General features: G+C 51.0%; 1 protein-coding gene across 1 annotated transcript in view; it reads right to left on the reverse strand.

The window, feature by feature from the left end:
- Positions 1-256: 256 nt before the first annotated feature.
- TSHZ3 (teashirt zinc finger homeobox 3) overlaps positions 257-21,359 on the reverse strand; it is a 67,851-nt gene continuing 46,748 nt past the window's right edge. Inside the window, exon 2 of the mRNA XM_052656418.1 lies at positions 257-3,710. Coding sequence (XP_052512378.1) covers positions 505-3,710 — 3,206 coding nt within the window. The 3' untranslated portion in view covers positions 257-504. The remainder of the gene's footprint in view (positions 3,711-21,359) is intronic.

Here is a 21,359-nt window from a genome sequence, read left to right on the forward strand (position 1 = left end):
TGGAGGTTCATATTATTAATTATAACTAAGCTGGTAAGGAGTTTAAAAAACAGAGCTTCATACATTATTATTATTATTTTATTTTTTAACCAAATTAATGCAAAAGTGCTTCAAAGTACTCAGAGGGCTAAAGATGAAAGGGTGAAAAATGCCAGCACACTTGAGCCGCGTGGAAAAGTGTGCCCGGTTTCGTCATAAATGCTTAATTAAACTGTCTGTTAATGCATGCAGCTTGAAGCATCAGGGGATGCTCACAACTAAATCCCATTTACACAAAGTTCCAAACACTTACCACTGCGTTTTAACCTTCATATTTTACCAGTAACAACAGCTGAGTATGCACCTCTATTAAACACTGTACAGTTATACAAAACAGTCCAGCCCAGAGTGATTCTCTGCAGTTAAAATAAGAACATGTGCCAAGAACAAGACAGGGGGGGCCTTAAGGTGCCTGCAACAGTTTCCCTCAAAGCGAATTACAGTCACTTTAATCAAAAGCAAACGCTACTGCTTCTCTAACTCAGAAACATACAGAAGGTGGTCCTCAGGGGACTTCCCGTGTGTTTTGCTGAGGTGAAGTTTAACCGCATGCTTGCTTGCAAAGGTCCGATTGCAAAGTTTGCACTGGTAGGAGGTCCCCAGGTCCTCCTCGGGGGAGGACGTCACCAGTTTTTCTGATGGTGACTTGGTTTGTGCTATCTGATTGTTAATCTGTTCAGTGGACAGTTTGGACAAATCCCGTAGCCGGAAGCCCAGGTGTGACTCGAGGTGGCTGATGTACGTGGAGGGAGTCCTGATTTGTGATGCGCAGTCATTACAAAAGAACACAGGGTGGCCGGTGTCCAAGTTTTTGAGGAACTTTGTTCCACCTGTCCTTCGCAGCTGGTACTTGACGTTGGCCAGCCAGTGGCTGATGGTGGTCATGGAGAGCCCGGTGAACCTGGAGATATGCATGCGCTCCTGGGGGCTCAGGTCCGACATGATGTACTTGCCCTCCGAGGTCTGCCGGAGGCTGGCGGCGAACTGCGCCTGGAGGATGAGCAGGTGCTGGGGGTTCCAGTTTGACTGGCGGCCCTTCCTCTTCTGCGCGGGTGTCGCCTCCTCGGCCTCCTCCAGGGTGGCCCCGTCAATGTCAGACTTCTCAGAGATGCTGGAAGGGGTGGAGGACTTTGACGTGTGGCTCTCTGTCAAGTTCTTCAGCATATCGGATATATCTGACAAGGCGTTCTCGCGTAGCGGCGAGTTTGACATGAATGATACGACGGCAGATGTCTTTGCCGTTGTCACCGTGGATGAGGAGGTTGCCGGGGATGCGGACGTGGGTGACAAAAGCGCTGAACCCAAAGAGCAGCCTTTGTCACTCTTGCCTTTCGTTAAGTCTATGGGCTGGTCGTTGCTGACGTGGTAGAAATAGCGGTCGAGGTGGTCCGCCTTCTTGGACTGCAAGGGCGGTGGGGTAGCCACCGCCGCCTTCTCGGCCAGGCTGTTGCTCATCTTGAAAAGCATGCTCATGGGGTCGAGGGCAGGCAGGGAGGGCTTGGCGGCCTTGCCCAGGTGGATGTTCATCACCGACTGCAGGGCGCTCAGAGGGTTAACGAAGGGCTGCTCGGGTGGGTGGTCGGTGATGATGGCCGTGCTGCTGCTCAGGCCGCTGCTCATGGGCTTCACCAGGTCCTTGCCGTTCTCCACCGGCTCTGCCAGGGGGCTCCCCTCCTTGCAGCCGTCCCGCTGGGGGCTGGGGCTGTCCTCCTGGCTTTTGAAGCCCCCGTCGCTGGACGCCTCCATCTTGATGGGCTCGCTGATGTCGCTGCTGCACGGGGACGGGGTGGCCCGCTTGGGTGGAGAAAGCTTGCCCTCGGGCTCCTTCATTTTCTCCTCGACTTTGGCAACTTTCTCGGTGACTTTTTTCACCAGCTCCTCCATGGCGTGAAAGTTTGTCTTGGGCATGGGGGAGTTCTGGCTGCTGGGTGGAGTGATCAGGGTCTGGTTCTTCGTGGGGGACACGATGTCATTGTTGCCAAACATGGGCTTCAGGGGTGTACTTTTCCCCGTGGAACCCAGAGACAGCTTCATCATGTTGGGGAGCTGGTAGGCGGCGTGGATGCTGGGGTAGCCCCCCCAGCTGGGGGTGCCGTTCTGGGCCTTGTTGATGGCCGACGTGACTGTGTTTTCCAGGGACTTGAGGATATCGAGCCCGCCCTTGGGGCTCTCTTCGAGGTCGTTCTCAGTCAAATAGTGGTACTTGGAAGAGATATCGTACTTCTCCTCCTCCTCGCAGGCCTTCTCTTTCTCCTTGGGCTTCTCTTCGAGGACAGCTTTCTCCTTGTCAGCTTCCTTCTTGACCTCCACGTTCAGTTTTGGGGAGATGCTAGCGGGTGTGTTGGAGGGGGATGTGAAGGTGGTGGCAGCCAGGGGCACGGACTGCACCTTCTCGTCCAGCAGGCTGGTGATGCTGGGCGTGACGGGCGTCTCCATGATGGGTTTCCCCTTCTTCATGGCCGAGTTGGTGACCTTGATGAAGTGGCCGGTCACCATCATGTGGGCCGTGAGCTCCTGCAGCGTGTCGTGCGAGCTGCCGCACTCCATGCACTTGAGGATCTGCGACTTGCGGGCCTCAAAGTGCCAGGCGTAGCTGGCCCCGTTCTGGTGGCCGTAGCGGTTATTTGGCGTGATGTACGGGTTGGAGTTCTTCTGAAGCGCGTCGTTTGTGTCCGCCATGGCAGCTTTGGGGGTGCCGCCGGTGGAATCCGGGGAGCTGGGCAGCTCCAGCTCCAGCGAGGCCTTCTTCCGAGCGGCTGGGATGATTTTGGCTGCGACGGGAGTGACGGGTTCCTTCAGAGGCACTTTTTGGTAGTGTTTCGTTTTGATCATATGGACACTCAAGTCCTGGAGGGACTCGAACGAGTGGCCACAGTACATGCACTTCAACACCTTCTGGGCATCCTCCTTGCCTTCCATCTCCAGCAGCGAGCGTTTGCGGGGCTTGGACCAGCGCTTGGGGTTGTTGTTGTCGGTCTCGTGGTTGTCGTCGCGGTAATGCCCCGTCTCGTTCATGTGCACCGTCAGCTCCACCAGGGTGTCATAGGCGGCGCTGCAGTCTTTGCAGCGGAACTTGCTGGCCCCGGTGAAGATGGAGCCGTAGAGCTTGCTGCTCTGCCGGTACAGCTGCACCGTGCTGAACAGGCTGGGCTCGGGCAGCAGGCGGCTCTGGGACACCTGCTGCAGGGTCTTGGCCATGGCGCTCTGGTGCCAGTCGAAGCTCCCACTGCCGCAGCTGCTGCTGCTGCTGCTGCTGCTGCTGCTGCTCCCGTTGTTCTTCTCCGAGGACGGCGGGTGCAGGTTGAGGGTGAGGTTGGACCAGTAGGAGTTGGACAGGAAGTTGTTGTACACGGCCTTCATCTGCTCCAGGCTGTCAGACACGGTCGTGTCTTCTGGCGGGACGGTCACCTCCTTGCTCTCCTCTTCATTCTTGATGGAGCCGCTTTCAAAGTCGGCCATCCGGTCACTGGTCTCACTGATGTGGGACTCGCTGTCCATCTCGTGGCTGGAAAACTCGGCCGCCGGGGAGTTCTGGTAGCTGGGGCAGGTCTTGCTGAGCTCCTTTTCCGGGCACATGTACTTAGCCGACGGCTCTCCATCTGCAGGGCTCTCTTCTGGGTCTATGTCTTCATCTACCAGGGCGGCAGCCTTTAACTCATCTGAAACATAGGCTGCATTGATAACAGGTGGAAGAGGTAGGACAGAAAGAAGAGACACACGGAGGAGGAGAGAAAGAAAAAAGAAAGCATTAGTAAGTGTTGACCTTACCTAGAACGTTTTCTTGGCTCTTGGGGAAATGAAGCAAAGTAGACGGGCACATTTATTTGTAAAATTAAATAGTTAAAATGTGGTGTTTCTTTGGAGCAAAAAAAAAAAAAATCTGCTCTTCAAACATAATTTGCCACCTTATTCTTCTCAAGGGGCAACAGCTTGAAATTAAAACTAAATTTGAAATTAATGAAGCACATTCTGGAGGTGGCATTCATTTCTAAAGTAATAAATTACTTGTATCAACCTCAGAGACAGCAGTTCCTGTCTGTCAATTAATATGTCTTATGCTTCTCCTACCCCTAATGCATTTCTTAACAGACAGATTCACAATTTAAATTAAGCAAGCATTTTTTACTCATTACATTTTTGAGGCTCAATCTTTAATAAATATAAAGCCCAAAAACATCAATACAATTTTTACGAAGTAAAAAGAAAGTACATCAATTGTACCAAATTAGAAACAAGCTTTTGCGACTTTTTTTTTTTTTTTCCCTTCCTTCTGGAAAAGTCAGTCTTATAAAAGCTTGGAGTAAGTTTCCTACCAGGGTCCAGGTGCTCATTCGTTCCAGATGGGAGGGAAGACCCTGACCCGCCACCACCCAGCCCTGGCCTGTCCCCTGTGTGCACACTCAGCCATTATCAGCCACCGGCACACACACTATCCATGCAGAATTATGTCAGAACAAGTTCAGGAAAATTGGTATGCGGTGCTCATTCCTGCTGTATAAATATATACAAGACCTTCCAGTGGACCTTACAAATGTCAAAGTGTTTGCTCTTTAGACTACTTTGTCAATATTTACTCAGCATAAGCTTCATGGGCATCCAACAGGGATCCTGTCTTTCTGGAAGTAATGTAACTGGGGATGTGAATCCAGCCTGCACTTCCAAGCAGGTGGAAGTACTCTGAACAGGGCCAAGCAGCTGTGGGTTCTAGAAGATGAGTTCCAGAGATGCAAAGCCGGGAGAACACTGTGTTAACGGAACTAAATGATTTTTTTTTCATTCTAAATTTGCATTCAGTGACTTTGGTTTTTTCTTACGGAGCTTGCCTGACACTGTAAATCAAGTTGGACTGGGTCTTGTGACTAACTAGACGTGGCCAGCCCTGTGGTAAGTGGCAGTGTTAAGGCAGAGAAGGGGTGAAAAGTAACTTCTTGTCAGCTCCTTAATACCAGTTTGCTTCCAAAGGCCAGCGGCTAAGGCTGGAATGCCACAAGTGCTAACATCGCATGACTGATTGAAAAGTCTTAGGAAAGAAAAGGAAGCTTTGTTTGTGGCATTCACTCCCATGATGGTAAAGATTTGCCCCCAAACCAATTTCACACTAGGAAAAGTAACAAACAAAACAGTGAAATGACTCCAAGAAGATTCCCTGGAAGACACACAGATATTCACCACCGCCCCCCGCCATCTCCTTCCATCCAGGTCAAGAGTGACATATTTTCGTTCCTAAGTCCCCCTTGAGTACCATGATTTCTAAGCTGAAAAACTGATGTCCCAGCACTGAGGTGATTTGAATTTGATGGGAATAGTGTCCAGGTACATGCAGCTGTAGAAGCAAGGCTGCTTCTGTTCAGATGCAAACAGTGAAGCAAGAGTCTTGGGCTCGAGCTGTGGAATGTCCTTCCACAGATGACCTGAAGAAAGTGTCCTGCTCCGTCAGCTGTAGTGAGACTTCAGTTTGAGGCTGTGCACTTGGAGCTGGCAAAGTAACATGCCAAACAAACTCCTTCCTAAGGCCCAGGGCCACAGTGCATGGGGGCCCATGGTGCTTACCATTAAGGGGGAAGATGAATGTTGGAAAAGGAAGCGGAAGAGAACAACGAAAGCAGGCATTGCCCCCTCTGCACAAACACTCTCTGCTCATCATTCTCTTGAAGTCTGGCTCTCAAACACCAAACAGGACTGGCAGGTCGGCAGGGAGGGTGGCTGTGGGCAGAGTGACCAAGAGTCACAGCTTCCCTGGAACTGTCCGAGTCTCAGCACCAAAAGTCCTACATCCCAAGGATCCTCTCAGTCCTGGGCAAGACCAGTCAGCTGGTCACCCTGGCGAGGGGACACCCAGCAGGACCAGGTGAGAACGTCCAAGCAGGTTTGCATTCCTTTTAAAGAGGAGCTTGAGCTGGGTTTGACTATCTGCAGAAATGCACTGGGAGCAAGTATGTATAATGTTCCTATCCAAGGGGTTTCATCTGGAACACTGAGTCTGAAAGGAAGGAGAAAAACACAGGCCTGTGTCCTGCAGCTGAGGTGCAAGGAAAAGCCCAGCCCTGTGTAGACAGGGCAGGTCCCTGAGCCCCCGTGGGAGCCACTGTCTGCAGCATGAACCACACCTAAAAAGGCTCCCACGGAATTCAGGCTAGGAGAAGCAAGGGTCCAGAAATGGCCCCATCTGGCCAGGTGGTCACGAAGGCCACCAGCTCAGGGAGTATTGTAGCTCTGCCAGTCCACAGGCCACCCAGGAGCGATGTGGGCCCCGTAGCAGGGGGCACAGCAGGCTGTCAGGAGCATCCCCCAACACACACATGCACCATCATCGGCTTGATCAGCGCCCACCCTGAGCTGGCCCCCCAGTGGACTCCAACATGCCTTGTAAATCGCATTGCAGTATCAGAATGTCATCAGTCTGGTGACTGAGGAGGAAATTAAAAATGAAAGAAAAGTAAGGCCAACCTCACAGTTGACAATCAAATCCTACTCTGAAGAAAATCAAAAAGCTCTGGGGCCAAGAGGCCCTGGATCGGAGCGACCTGGCATCACCCCACACACCACCCCTTGGCCTTGCCGTGGCGTCTGAGGCTCCTCCTAAATACCGTTGCACACTGCCCTGACAGGAACCTCACTGAATGAATCCTTCCTCTATGTTTTGCAATAATTGCACTCCTCTGAGAATATCACATCCACCCTCGATGACTGAACTTCAAGTAGTGAGCAAGTGGAAACGGGCCTAGAGAAATGACAGAGGGGAGAAAAAGGTGGAAGGGTTCATTCATTCCTCTAATTCTGATCGTGCTCCACCCTCACCAGAATATCATTTTCTTTCTCTAGGACTCTTTCTCCCCATTGGTAAATGACAAGTCACTGTGGCCAGATCAGGCCCTCCTTCTCTACCCCTTTTCTGAGCAAAAGGTAAAGAAGTGAGGCCATGCCTGCTTGCTCTGGCTCATCTCCGCCAAACTCCGGCTCCTCTTCAGCACTCAGCAGTCAAGTGACTCCCTTGTCCTTCTGCTCTGCACTAACCAGCAAAGTCCCTGGCCAGAGAGAAGGAGGAATATGCTCACTAGATCAGTTCATGTCCTGGATCAGGCCAAGAGGGAGGGGGAATGAGTGTCTCCCTCACAGTCTGGGTGGACAGTGAGAGGTCCCCAAGGGTTCGGGGGGCTGGGTGAGAAGCTAGCTCCACCAGGCTGGCTATCAAGGGCTCCTTTTCTCAGGGAGGCGATGGCAGGCCTTGTCCCCAATTTGGACCTGACAGGTAATCACGCACAGGTAACCAGGCCTTGGAAGGCTTTGCTACTGTGGATGGTTACTTTGGTCCCTTACTGTTATTTAACTTTCTGCACATTCCTGTCTGGATTCTCCATGGCCAAAGGCCCTCTCTGTACTCTCACATCCTGCACACAGGAAATGAGCAATAGACACTGGCTGTCTCCTTTAGAAAACAGGTTGGTTGAGCTCATGTTCAGCAGCAAGAGGTTTGTTCCCAGCCTCTGACCCCTCTGACCCCAGCCTGGGCCAGCCCCCAGCATCTCTCACCTCTCAAAGAACCCCACCCACTCCAGCACCAGCCCCTTCCCTCTATTTTCCAGACAGAATCCACTGGATGTTCAATCAGCGGGCTGATCATGTCGCCCCAATGAACACTCTAAGTGAGTTGTCATTGGGCTTGGAAGAAAGCTCCAACTCTTCCCAGCCACCCCAGAGTCCTCCACCATCTCAGTCCTGCTTTCTCTCCAGCCTCTCAGCTTCTAGAGCATGCCACGGCCTCTAACTCTGCACTGCCGCCTCCCATACTGGGAACCCTGGGGGAGATTCAAAGAAAGGAGGGTGAGCCATCTACCCCTCCCTGGGCTGCAGTGAAAGGTAATATCCAAGGGAGGGGGGACTTGACCTCAACTTTGTCCCCTTAACACCTCACCCACTCCCTTCTTTTTAGAAGGCACACCACCAAAATCTCTAGATTAACCACTCAAACACACACCCATGGAATGAATGCGTGAGTATATGAATGAATAAATGAACATCATAGATGACTTCTTCAAACCTAAACAGTTGCCAAAACATCTAGATGGATCCAGCCTCCGGCTGGTCCCAGACGTGCTGGGGTCTGACTGAAGTTCTTCCTGCGTCCGTTTTCTGAGTGTGAGCAGCGTGAGGCTGGGCCTCTGGGGGACAGGATGCCAGAAGCCCTCTCTGAGGAAGAGGGGTGGAAGCCCCGCAGATGGTGGTCTCCTTGCCCTGGGGCCACCCCTGGCTGTGCTCACACCCCAGTACCTCTCTCTAAGAATGTGTCGGCATCACCGTTTTCTCTTGAACAAATACAGTTGAAACCTCCACTTCCGGCTCCAGTAGAAGAGGCCCTGAATTGTACAGGGAGGAGCTCTCATTCAAACCAAGTTGCCAGTTGCAAAGATGAGAGAAACACAGCAGAGTGCAGACTCAAGAGAGGGTGGACCGGGGTCTGTCACTTTCCCCCCAAATCGCTCAGCGAAAAAAGTTCCTCTGCAAGACGTGAGCCCTTACTGACTACAGGGACGGCTCCCTTTACAGCCCTGTCTGCTCTCTTCCTCAATGTAAAGTAAGCTCTTCAAGCAGTAAGACAGCAACCCGTCTCTCCAAAGCTGAGGGCCAAGGACACATGTCTGAACAACTGGATGAACGCAAGGACTTAGCATGCCCAGAACTGAACGGGACTTCTGGGGAGAGACACACGTTCACGAAAAATAAAAGCTCTCACACTTGCTGAGACGTTCTACAAAGTTCCACAGTGCAACACCCTGGAATGTCAAGCAATGAAAAAAAAAAAATCACACTGCTTCCTAATATGTGCATGCTTCTGAACCACTTGCATTTAATCCTCTCAATGGTCCTGGCAGGTGGATCAAATGATTTCCTTTCTACAGCCAAGGAAACTGCAGTTCCCACAAGTTAAAGAAGATACTCCCAAGCCCTCTGCAGGGACCCCTCAGGTGTCAGTGGACGTACAAGGGGATCTGACTAACTCCAGAGGGAATCACACAGAAGGAGTATAGAGTGAGTGGGCTGCTGTGTCAGAGCCTTCCTTAACGCCTGACCTCAGTGGATCCCATGCCTGCCCCTCCAGGATGATCCTGACAGTCCTCCCACAGCTGCTTGGTGCTCATGCCTCCCACGATGTCCAAGGAGTGAGGAGCCGACCGGGGCAGCAATCAGAGGGTCTGGAGGCAGCAGCACCCTCATTAATATTTATTATCATCATTAACTAAACCCAACCACTAGGTAAAAAGAAATTAATACATTTGATATAAATATAAAACAGTAAGCTGGGGGATAACGGAATTCATTTCTGGGCAAGTGGGAATTACCTTTATCCCTCTGTTGTGCGTCTCTCTCCAAAGGAAGAGATGAAGGAGCAGAGGAAGAGGAAGGGTGTCCCTGGGGGGTAGGGGGTGGGGGCTGGGCTGGGGAGCCGGGGCAGTAGCGGGAGCTGGAGAGAAAGGAAAGGGTGTGTGGCTGTGCCCTGCTCCCAGAAGCGATTTCAAAGTAAACTGTTCCGTGGAGTTTTGCATTTTCTGGGCTGAAATAAGCCCTCTGAAGTTATAACACTGTTTTCAAATTCCCAAGACTGCCTGAGAAGCTGCAGGCAGCTTCACTGGCTAAAGCGTCCTCGGACTTCTGCTCCCTGCTCTTCCCTACAGGTGGCCCAAGATGCACCTCATCCTGTAACCTGTGGTTCTGAGCATCCTCATCTTCAGTGATGTGATGGAGGGGCGACAGGAGGCAGGGAGAGGAGGTGGTGGGGCTGAAGAAGGTCAGGGGTGGAGAAGGGAGAGGAGAGAGTGGGGGGCAGGGAGCAGAGGAAGAATCACGCAAGAAAGACGGAGGAAAGAGGGAAGAAGCCATTAGGACTAGGGTGGTGTTGGGAGGGGACAGAGAGAGAAACAGAGACAGACAGAGAGATGGAGAGAGAGCGACAGAGACAGAGAGATGGAGAAATAGAGACAGAGAGAGACCACTAAGGGCAGTGGGAGGGAGGGAAGGAGAGAAAGAAAAGCAGTGATGGAAAGCTGAGAAGAGGCAGGAAGGAGAGATGAGTCTAGTGGTGGGGAGGACCTGAACAGGGGGTCTTGGTGCGAGGCTGGCATGGGGAACGGAGCCCTACAGCACTAGCACTGCCGAGGGTCATTTCCATGGCTGGAGACTCAGGCCTTGTCTCAGCCTCTCCTGACCACTCAGATGCTCAAGACATTAGGCGATTTTTTATTTTAAGGGTAATTTAACCAGCTGAGGGCATGACCAAGAAGACAGTTAAAGGGTCAGCCAAACCTGGTGAGCAGTGCAAGGGGACGTGGCTTGGGCACAGAGGGTGCTGCTGCCCCAGAGATGATCTGGGCCTTCGTGGGCGGAGGAAACCTGGCCAGGGGAGCCTCAGGAGGAGCAGGCCCCTGAGCTAGGGCCTCAGCAAACCCCAGGAAGCCCTCTCAGGCCCTCACACACATGACCACATTTGAGACTTGGAACCGCCCAGATGACAGGTGTGGGCAACATGTCTGAAACTGGACAGCTTGTGAAGAAGGCTGTTGGCTCTAGACTCGGTTCTCTTGTCCCTTCTCAGGGTTCCTGCATGCCATGCTCACTCTGTTCTTGCCCTCCCCTCATAGCCAAGGCCACTCTGCATGATTAATGAACTACATTCGCATTTTAATAAACACCCTGCCTAAATGCCTGGGGAGACCTGGGTCCTAGAACGTGCTTGGATACAGAAACATGCCAAGATCATCACAGGTGTCTTGGTCACTTCTGAATAGCTCCCCCCATACACCTGAATCCGGAACAGAGCAGCAGCAGATTCCTAGTAACCGTAGGGATGGGGACAGGCGGGAAGCCCCAGCTGCCCCACGTGGGGAGCTGGCCACAAGAGCACCTGCCTGGACTCAGAGATGACTTGCCGTTTTTGTTGGCGTTCCTGTGTTGCACGATTTTCTGTTCAACTGAATAAGGTCACAGACACTAAACTGGGTCTTGGCTCCTGCTCTGCCCCGTGTTGTCCAAATGACCATGAGACTGGCTTCAAGTCTCTGGGCTCCAGTTTCTTCCCCGCGAATTGGAGGGAGGAGGGGAAGCAATTTCTGCCACACCTGCTTCTCAGGTGTTTGCAAAACAAGGAAGCCACAAACAGTGAACAGAAAGGGCTTCCCAAGTGAAAAGGGCTCTGCAAACACAGGTGCACAGACTCCACGGAAGTGCATGAACCCTGGGAGACCGCACCCGAGAGGGCGGCTCTGGCCCAGCCTCTAGGCTAAGTCCTCTGCTTGAAAAGAGAAGTCTCCAAGGTGAGGTGATGGTCCCCAGAGCCCCAGATTCTCCAGCTGGCTTTCAGAGAAAGGGGCAGAGGGACCTAGCAGGGACTGACTGTTAGGATGAGAGATCCCCATGGGGTTCGGGGTCCATCCCCTTCCCTCTGGCAGCCTGAAGACGTGGGCTGTGAGAAAGAAAGCCGGAGAAGAAAGGGAAGGAGAGGAAGATGAAGAGCAAAGAAAGGTTTAACACGTACAACATTAACATTCATGACCCAGCACCTGTGTGCACTCTCACCCCCGCCCCCCAGGCCTGGGTCATCTTCAGGAAGGAAGCCCTAGGGCTTTGGACCAAGCCCAGCTCCACCCACAGCCCCGCCCACCACTTCCCCAGGCGGGAGACTCCCAGTCTCCGCCCACCCTGGGGGCGTGGTTAGAGCCAGGGACCGCCTCCCCACAGGAGCAACCACCAGCGGCCACCACACCCCCTCTGGCCACCAGTGTTCCCGCAGCCTCCAACCTGGCAGTCTCTTCCAGGCTGACTGATGACCCCGTGTCAGGTCAGCTTCTGCCTCGAGTCACCTCTTTAGGGGGGAAAGAGCACAAAGTCCCCAGAAAATTTCACAAGTTTCACCTTGTTCTAAACACACCTAGAAATTCGGGACAGTCTGATCCATTCACAAAAGAATCTCTGCTTTATGAAGGGCTCAGGCCAAGTGCACCGTGCCCTCGGGGTTATCTTTACACAGGTCTCTCTTCTTTGCGAATGTGTTGCACATCTAATTGTGACAGGAAGGGAGGGCTGCTTTGTGAGTGTAGCCACTTCTACAGCATCTGCTCTGTCTGGGATTGGGAGCCCAGAGTTATCCCCTGATGTTCTGAGGGCCCCTAAAATGAACTGTCAGGAGCTCTGGAGGGTGTGAGGGGCAGTGAGGCAGGAAGGATGCTCAGACCTGGGCCAGTGATGACCAATACATTCACCCTCCAGACAGCTCCCCACTCCCTGTCGCTTCAGGGTCCTGCAGAAGGTGGAAATCAAGATTGGATACATATCTCCTGCTGGCTGCTGGCTGGGAAGGATTTCAAGGAGCAGCACCGCTGGGAGAATTCCTTTCTGTGCCTAGAGTAAGGTGATGGCATGAGAAAGTGAGTGATGGAGTAGAGGGGAGCTCAGCTAAATACGCTGGGTAATACCAAGGTGATTAGACTGAGTTGTTGGGCCTCTGTTAGGATATTAAACAGGCAGCAGAGAGAAACAATTGACTCTAGAGAAGTGCTCATGGCCAGTACCCAGGAGGTTACAACCCAACAGAGAACACAGGTTTTCTCCATCCACCTGGCTACGCGGAGTCACAAGAGATGTCACCTACCATCTAGGGTGACAGAGGTCACAAGCTCTGGGGACAAAGAAAGAATGGCATTCTTGGATGGTACCAGGGAGACCAGGGGCCTCTCAGGAACCAGGAGAATCTCCAAAGGACCAAAGCAGGCTGGGGGGTGGGGGCTGGGATGCATGGCTCTTTGGGAGGGAAAATGGTGGCTTAAGCTGGAATGGTCAGGACTTCTCCAGAAGGCTGGCCACGGCAGGATGACAACCTCCCAGATTGATCGCGCTTCCCACTAGCAAGGTCAAGAATATTAATTTTGTACACGTTAATTTGATGTAATGTGTGAGATGAATGCTTGTTCAGTTGGGTGTCCCTGTGTTGATAAAGCTGTGATGCTTTCATGCCAAGAAAAGCATGGCATTAGCTGATCGGTGGAGCAAGTCAGCATGGAATAAGGCAACGCCACCCTTCAGCAGAGCAGGAGTGGCCGGTGGTTGTGCAGGCCACGATGGGCTCCTGCTGCTTCTCTACGAGGTCAGTGACATCGAGATCCAGGGGACACCTCCCCACTGCTGGAAAACCCAGCGCATCCTGAAGACCTGGTATCCAGGCCATGGCCTGTTCCTCTAGATGTGGTGGAAACACAAGGCTAGCAGCCTTCAGAAGCCAAACCTGGAGTACGCCCCCCCCACCGCCCGCCCCCACAGGCCATGGGGTCATGGAGGACACTTCTGGGGCTTGTCTCCTTAAGATTCTTATTGCCATGAAAGAGCTGTGTTCAGCCCTCTTGGTAGCCCCTCTGAACAACTTCCCTCCATTTCTTGGGACCCTCCTCATATGGATCACACAAAGAAGAGGCCAGGAAGCTGGGAGGCTTCTGGAGATCAGCAAGGGAAGCCAGCTCCCTTACTCCTGAAACTACACTCAGCCCACTTCAACCCCACTGCGAAGAAAAACAAACATATCAAGGACACGCGCACATGCAAAGCAACTGCCTCAGACAAACCTTCAGATAATAGAGTAAGTAATACTCAGTTGAGGACCAACTGAATCACCCCTGTCTTTGGCTCCAAGCACACATGAACCACTGGGTGAGTCAACAGTGGTCCCTGTGCCAACTCTCACGGAGGATCTAAACTCTCACTCCCCGTGCCCTGCAGGAGTGCCTAACCCACTGTGGAGCTAACAGGGCAGAACCTTAATCCTCATGGTGGTGGTGGTGGTGGTGGTGGTGGGGGTGTGTGTGTCTAGGCTGATACCCCAGTCAGTTCGTCTTGGTATCAGGCAAAGCATGGCTTCTGGAGGTAAATCTCTGCAAAGGAGGAGAAAGATGTAAAACTTGCTATGAACCCCATGTTCCCGTTTCTCTTTCTGAGCTCCATGTATTTCCAAGATCCCTGTCCTCCTGGAAATGTAGGGTCTGAACCTCTTCCTTGTAGCCTTTTTTCTCTGTTATTCTACAAAAATCCACAAAGTAAATCCTAATCTTCAGTGGGTCTAATAAATGACAAGAGTGACATTCTCTCATCTTGAGTGGGATTTCAGACACTGGGCAGGAGAGGTGCTGGGACATTTCAAACTATGCACACAATCTGGCTAATGGCTGAAAAGAGTCATGCCTCACCCACCCTTACACACCTTCAGCTCTGGTTCACAGGACTTCCTGAAGGAGGACCATGTATATGGTCCCCTAGGAGGCAACTGTGATACAAACCGAAACTCTTACCCATCTGCACACTCAGTGATCTCAAAACCCAGGAAAACCACAGATGAGAATTGGGCAATAGGTTGGAGAAAAATCTGAGGCAGTGCTTGTAAAGATGCTTTACAAAATGGGCTATACCTGTACATGTACAATTCAAATTCTTCCTGAGTGTCTTTGGCTATTCTCCATAGCATCAAAACAGTTGTATCAGGGAGGTTACTTGCTGACTTTTAAAAAAGAGTAATAAATATTTACATGGAAGAGGAGGCAATCAATCTACCTAGCCATCTATCCATTTGCCCACCTACCCATCCATCCATCCACCCAAAAACCCATCCTTTCATCCAATATGCATACAAAACTAAGTACATATGCTAGACACTTAAAGGTTAGGACTACGTTACCAAAACAAACGCCTCAGAGCCATGGGCTTTACTTCACACGGCCAAGACGGCCTTGGTTACATAGATCACATGTCCATACAGACTTTTTAGCTTGATATTCAAAGCCAGCATAACCAAGTTTCATTTTACCTTCTAAGTTTACCTTCCACTGCCCACCTCCCTGAAACGCACATACTAACCTGTGCTGGCTATGCTGTTTTGGCCTTGCCTTGGCTGACACCATTTCTTCCACTTTGCACATGATGCTTCATCTTTTCACATCCTCAGCCCTGCCCTCCAAGACCCTGCTCATTCCACCTCCCCCAGGAAATCCTTTCTCACCTGTCTCTTTAATCTCAGAGATGAGAGACAATGGATAGAAAAGTCCTTTAAACTCTAGCGACATTTCAGGAATGCTTACTGGCATTATTACTTAAACATCCCTACTGGCATCTCTCATTGTGTTTCCCAGGGCTACGTGGGTACAGCAGACCTCTCCATATATATTCCAGGAATCAGGCGTTCCTTACCTCTGCGTCCTTCACACCACCTGGCAGGTCAGCGTCTGAGTAACCCCTGGTTGAATTCAGAGTTTGGAAGGCACTGCTGAGTGTAAGAACCACACAGACCAAGTTTAACCTCAGGCAGAAGCTCCCACCAGCTCCCTCCACACTCTCAAATGCAAGCCAAGCAGCCCCGAGTGTCCTCCTGACTCTACGTCATTTCATGTTCCCTCGCGACCATTTCCCAGAACACTAAGCAGAGAGTCAAGGCCACACGTGTCTCTCAGGAGTCCTGACAAGGTTCCTCATTTTATGCTCACAGGAAAAGTGGGAAAGAGGGTGCTCCCACTGACCCCAGAGAAGCCCAGCCTTTCCATCACTTCCCTAGGCACCAGCATGGTAGCCACCTGGACAGGGAGACCTTCCTGAGGCCAGTAACCTTGGCAGTGATTGGCCAGCTACAACCCGGCACTCAACAAGCACTAAGCCAGCACTGACTGAGTATACACTTAGCACTCAGCCAGCATCCAGACAGCACGAACTGAGCACACACCTGGGTCTGCTAATACAATGTAGCTACCATTTGAATGGATAGGTCACAGCCAGGACAAGGATGCCATCTCCCCAGTCAGCTTGAAAAATTTTATAATTTTGACCTAAATACCCATAGATTTCAACTTCACTTCTATTTATTAAAATAGCTTTTCCCTACTAATGTATAAATACTACCTGATGGCTGGTTGGCATCATATTACGTGTTCTCTTTAAATACCCTGTCTCACCTATTGGAAGGGCTGATGCTGAAGCTGAAACTCCAATCCTTTGGCCACCTGATGCGAAGAACTGACTCATTTGAAAAGACCCTGATGCTGAGAAAGATTGAAGGCAGGAGGAGAAGGGGATGACAGAGGATGAGATGGTTGGATGGCATCACTGACTCACTGGACATGAGTTTGAGCAAGCTTAGGGAAATGGTGAAGGACAGGGAAGCCTGGTATGCTAAAGTTCAACGGGTCTCAAAGAGTCAGACGCAACTTAAGAGGCTGAACAACAACTCATTTACGCTGATGTTTATATTGTCTGACTTATGTGTTTCTTGTACTAAATTCAAGAACCCTCAACACTTCACCATCCTTCCAGGGGTCAGAGGGGGAGAGAAAAAATAAACTTAAAACAGCAATACAGAGTGAGAGTGGCATTCTCACTAGGGGATAGTATATTGCTTGTCATGGTCATTTTTTGAAAGGTGATTTAGCAGTATGTGTAAATATGGAAAATCTGTGATATTTCCTAAAACAGCTAGGAATCTATACTACAGAAATACACACGTGCAAAACAAAACAAAACAAAAACAAAAGCTGCTCTGTGTTTAGGGTGTTTTTCAGCAACAGTTCTTCTAATACCAAAAAAGTGGATAAACAAACTAAGGTACACCCATACCATCAAATAGTACGCAGCGATTTACAAGAACAATAAGAGACAAATACTTAGTGTCAGCTAAGATGCAGAGGAACTGGAACTCTTTGGAAAACTGTGTATCAGGATCCACTGAAGCTATACCTATATACACTCTGAGCCACAGCAATTTTCCTCCTAGGTAACTACCTAGCAGACATGCACACATATCCCACCAAAAAACCAGGACCCTAACATCCTTTGACACATCATTCATAACAGCAGAGACGGAACAACCCAAATGTCCGCCAACAGCGCGAGGATACCTGCACAGCAGAATGGTGCACGGCGGTGAAAACGCACAAACCACGATCCAAAACAACGGGACAAGCCTCACGGATGACACGATGCAGGAACGATTACATACTGTTTGAATTCACTTAAACAAATTTCAAGAATCAGGCAAAACTGATTTGTGAAGTTCCATGGAGAGGGGGTGGTGAGTGGGAGTGGACCCTCAGAGTGCTGGGAATCTTCTACTTCTGGGTCGGGACCCTCATTACACGACCGTATTCACTTGGGGAAAACTCATTGGCCTCTACACTCAATCTTTTTGTATATTATACTGAGTAAGATGCTAACCTCAAAAGAATGAGACGATTCTATAAATTCTGACGTGGAACGATTTCGAAGATGTGTCAGTGGGGGGAGCAAGTCTCAGAGACACAAACACAGATCCCTATTTTCTGTGTGAGCTTGCGTGATGGGCACCCAGGAAAAGGATCCCCTCTGAGATGTGGGGCACATTCTCTGGGTGCCAGAGGGGATACATGGATGTGGAGGCAGATGGCAGGAGGTGGGGGAGGAAGGGGGCCTCTCCCCTGCCTGGTCTGAAATTTTCACAAGCACACATCTGTGAAATGTTGAGACGTGTAAAAGAAAATGTATTTTTAGTACATTTTCCTGTGTGTCAGGCTCTGTACTGGGCACTGTCTGCAAAGCATACACTAGGCAAAGCCCCTTTCTGCTCAGACCCTTATCCAAGGACGGCAGGTGTGGGGTGAGAGTGTGTCTCCTGCATTGGGGGCTGGATCCAAAGCCACAAGGCCTTCAGGGACCAGACTGGTGGGACGTTCACAAGCCCCACAGCAGCTTCGGCCTCTGCTTCCTTCTACCTCAAGGCATTCTCATGAGAACATCATCTGTCATGATGAACCATGGTAAGCAGAGACACAGGGGAGCTTTGTGATGAAACCACTGCCCTTAGTGGAAGGAGGATGTGACAGCCACTTTTCTACCAACCTCAAAGGCTACTGGGCTCCCTGGGCATCTAGCTGTAGTGACGCCCAAACTACCCACAGGCCCCGGCTCCTTCAACCACAGGCGGGAACCAGTGGAACTTCTTTCAGATCACAGCTGCCACCAGGTCAGCCCCATCCTCTCATGGGGCAGAGTCCTTGATGCTCCTCCATGCAGCTCTGAGATCACCCCAAGGACTCTCCTGAGCCCTTGAGATGAACGTCGCAGGGACAGGGGTCTGTGTGACAAGTTGGGGAGCACTGGCAGAAGAGGTCTGCGGTGTAGCCTCAAGGTGGAATGAGACAGCCAGAAGGTACAGAGAGACACACAGCCTGCTTTATTCCACTCTTCCTTCTGTCCTTTTTCCTTCCTAGGGCCAACAAAATCTAGAGCCTGAATTTTTGAGTCTAACACAAAGTGAAGTCACTCAGTCGTGTCCGACTCCTTGCGACCCCATGGACTGTAGTGTCCCAGGCTCCTCCATCCAAGGGATTTTCTAGGCAAGACTGCTGGAGTGGGTTGCCATTTGCTTCTCCAGGAGATCTTCCAGACCCAGGGATTGAACCCAGGTCTCCCACATTGTAGGCAAATGCTTTACCATCTGAGCCACCAGGGAAGTCTCACACAGGTGCTCCAGAAATACCTAGGCTCTGAGGTGGCGAGAAAGTCCTTACAGCAAACCAGAAGATGCGTCCCCTGGCTGCCACTGGCTTTGCGGGCTGTTCCCTTTCATTCCCGAAGGGCAGCCCCAGACACTGTGCTCCTGAGACTCCGAACACCCACCGTTCTGCAATGGGGCCCGAGAAGGGACCCGCAGGCATTTCCTGAGACAGTTCAGCGGACGCAGTGCTTGGCCTGGGGACAGGGCTGGGTGGTGCTCCCTCTCCAGGGTCTCCTGGGTAAATGCCACTCCTCGAGCAGCCCTGAGACCTTTGTGACTTCAGCACCTCCCGGCTCCCACGGTGCCTCCTGTGTACCCAGGGAAGGTCCCTCTGCACCTCTGCTCATGTGACAGGAATAGCTCACCCCTGGATGCCTAGCTGAAGTCCCATTTTGGCTGGGGCCTTGCTGCCCTCTCCACCCTCAGCCGGTCCTTCTGACCTCTGTGTGCTCACAGTTCTCCAGGGATCTTGCCGCCACTCGCATCCACAGTAGAATAGGCCCGGGCAGGCAAGGACACGGCCTCCACAGCCCCCGCACCAGGCCTGGCCCAGGCTGGATGCTTGGTAAATCTCTTTGAATTGAATCAAACTTTCAAATGAAAAGATGTCACCAATATGGAAAGCAGACTTCCTCTTGCTCTTTTGTGTTTGTTTTGTGTTGTTTCCTTGAGACACTTCAGTGCCAAGAAGCGTTTGCACAAAGAATTAAAAACCCAGAACCAGTGGTCAAGTGCCAGGAGCATTGCATCCCCCTGTAGTTGTGCCCCGCGGGACGGGCCCACCCATGGGGGCTCTGCATCCCTGGGGACTTCCGGTGCAGGCTCTCTGCCCAGCTAGCTAGCAACCTGGGAGGGAAAGGGACATCACAGATGTCCCCATTTAACAGATGGGGAGATGGAGGCTCAGAGACAGAGATGAGGGGATGGAGACAGCCCTCATGATCCGGAGACTCAGAGCGAGGAAGGCAGTCAGAAGCCAGGCTTTCCTACTGCATCTCTTTGCTCTTCTCCTGAAGACAGAAGGAAAGATGCTGCTAAGGGATCTCCCTGGCAGTCCAGGGGTTAAGACTCCAGCTTCTACCACAGGGGATGCGGGTTCGATCCCTGGTTGGGGAACTAAGATCCCACATGCCGCGTGGTGCAGCCAAAAAATAGAAAAGAAAAGATTAAAAAAAAAAAAAGAAACTGCTTAAATGTGAGGACACAGAGGGATGGATGGGTCCCTTTTTCTTGAACGGCGTGGCATGCAACCCTTGGTAAATGGGGTGATATCACTGACCTTGTGTGGGGGCTAGGATATCATGAAAATTAAATAACACAAATTATGCACAATAAGGAAAGGAGCAAATGTCACCCAGTGGGGGGTGCCCAGAGCCCTCTGCTGGTCCCAACTGTGGGATCCTGGTTTTTTCCTCTTCTCCTTAGTCAAAAGGGAAAATAGTTTTTTTGTTTGCTTGGTTTGGTTTTTTTGATGCGAAAATACACATGGAAAGGCTGATTTTTGAGACAAGCAAACCCTGGAAGTTTCTGCATGATGTCTGTGACTAGGCTGCAGCATAGAGGACAACATGGTCTGGCAAGAGGTGAGGTGAGCACCTGGGGACCGAGGCAGCATCTCCCAACACTGAAGCCTTAAACACCCGTAGCTCCATTTCTCAAGGGTGCCTGACGCTGCCCTGCAGTGCCCCCGACTCCTGCTGCACAAGCCCCCTGGCATGGATCCCTCACCCAGTCCTGGGTGTGTGTCTCAGAGTGGTCCTTTATGCCTCTCTGAGAGGAAGTCTGAACAGTCTGTAGCCAGCACAGTGAACACGGAATGTCACATGAGCAAAGACACTTGTCAAATGCCTTTCCCTTACAAGCACCCTCATCATGACCTGTGTTAATGAAGTTAATTGAATTTAAGATCAATAATGGTTAATTATTGCAATTTGACATTCAGAGATAAATGGCTTTAAGACAGAGGGTACGTGCGTGTGAGAGAGAGAGAGAGAGAGAGAGAGGGTGTGTGTGTATGTGTGTGTGAATCCTCTCCATGGAAGGTGAACACATTACAAGCCTAAGAGGGATCCCAGAAGCCTTCCATTGATCCTGGTACAATCTGATCGACTTCATCCTCTGATGAATGTGGGCTTTTCAGAGCTACAAGTATATGTTCTACAAGACTACTCTAACCCTTGTCACTGGCCCAATCTATATGTGCTGTACACCAGAAATCTATTGAGATAGATTAAAGAACTGCTGTAGAAACAAGAGCAGCTTCAATAAAGGTGAAGGTTTATTATATTGACTATTAATGTAACTTAACTGTATGCCGTTATGAATGCTTATGGATCAAGGCAGTTTAATTTGGGGCAGTTAGATATGATTATAATTGAACACCATTTTTTTTTTTTTCTAACATCACCAAAGATGAACTCAATTCAACACGGAAGAAAAAAAAAAAGCCCAGCTCAGAAAGTAGGCTACAACTAGCTTTGCAGAGGACAGCCTCCCAGGAGTGGGGCCACAGGGCAGAGGTGGGGACAAGGGCAGGTCTAGGCCTCTCTCCTGCTGACAGTGACCACTGTCCTCTCATGCTGGGTCCCCCAGCTCTCTGGGAGCTGACCTCCTGGCCGTCTGCAGCTGTTCCCCAAGCCCGGGTCAGGGCCGGGAAGTGGCAGCTCCAGTTTCTGCCAAGTTAGTGAAAAGTTGACTCATCAAGAGGGTTCCCTTGATAGAAAGACATTCCCCAAACCAAGTAATGATGCTCCTCCATGCACACAGAGCAGGAGAA

This window comes from Budorcas taxicolor, chromosome 18 (genome assembly GCF_023091745.1).
Source record: "Budorcas taxicolor isolate Tak-1 chromosome 18, Takin1.1, whole genome shotgun sequence".
In the NCBI taxonomy this organism is placed as follows: Eukaryota; Metazoa; Chordata; class Mammalia; order Artiodactyla; family Bovidae; genus Budorcas; species Budorcas taxicolor.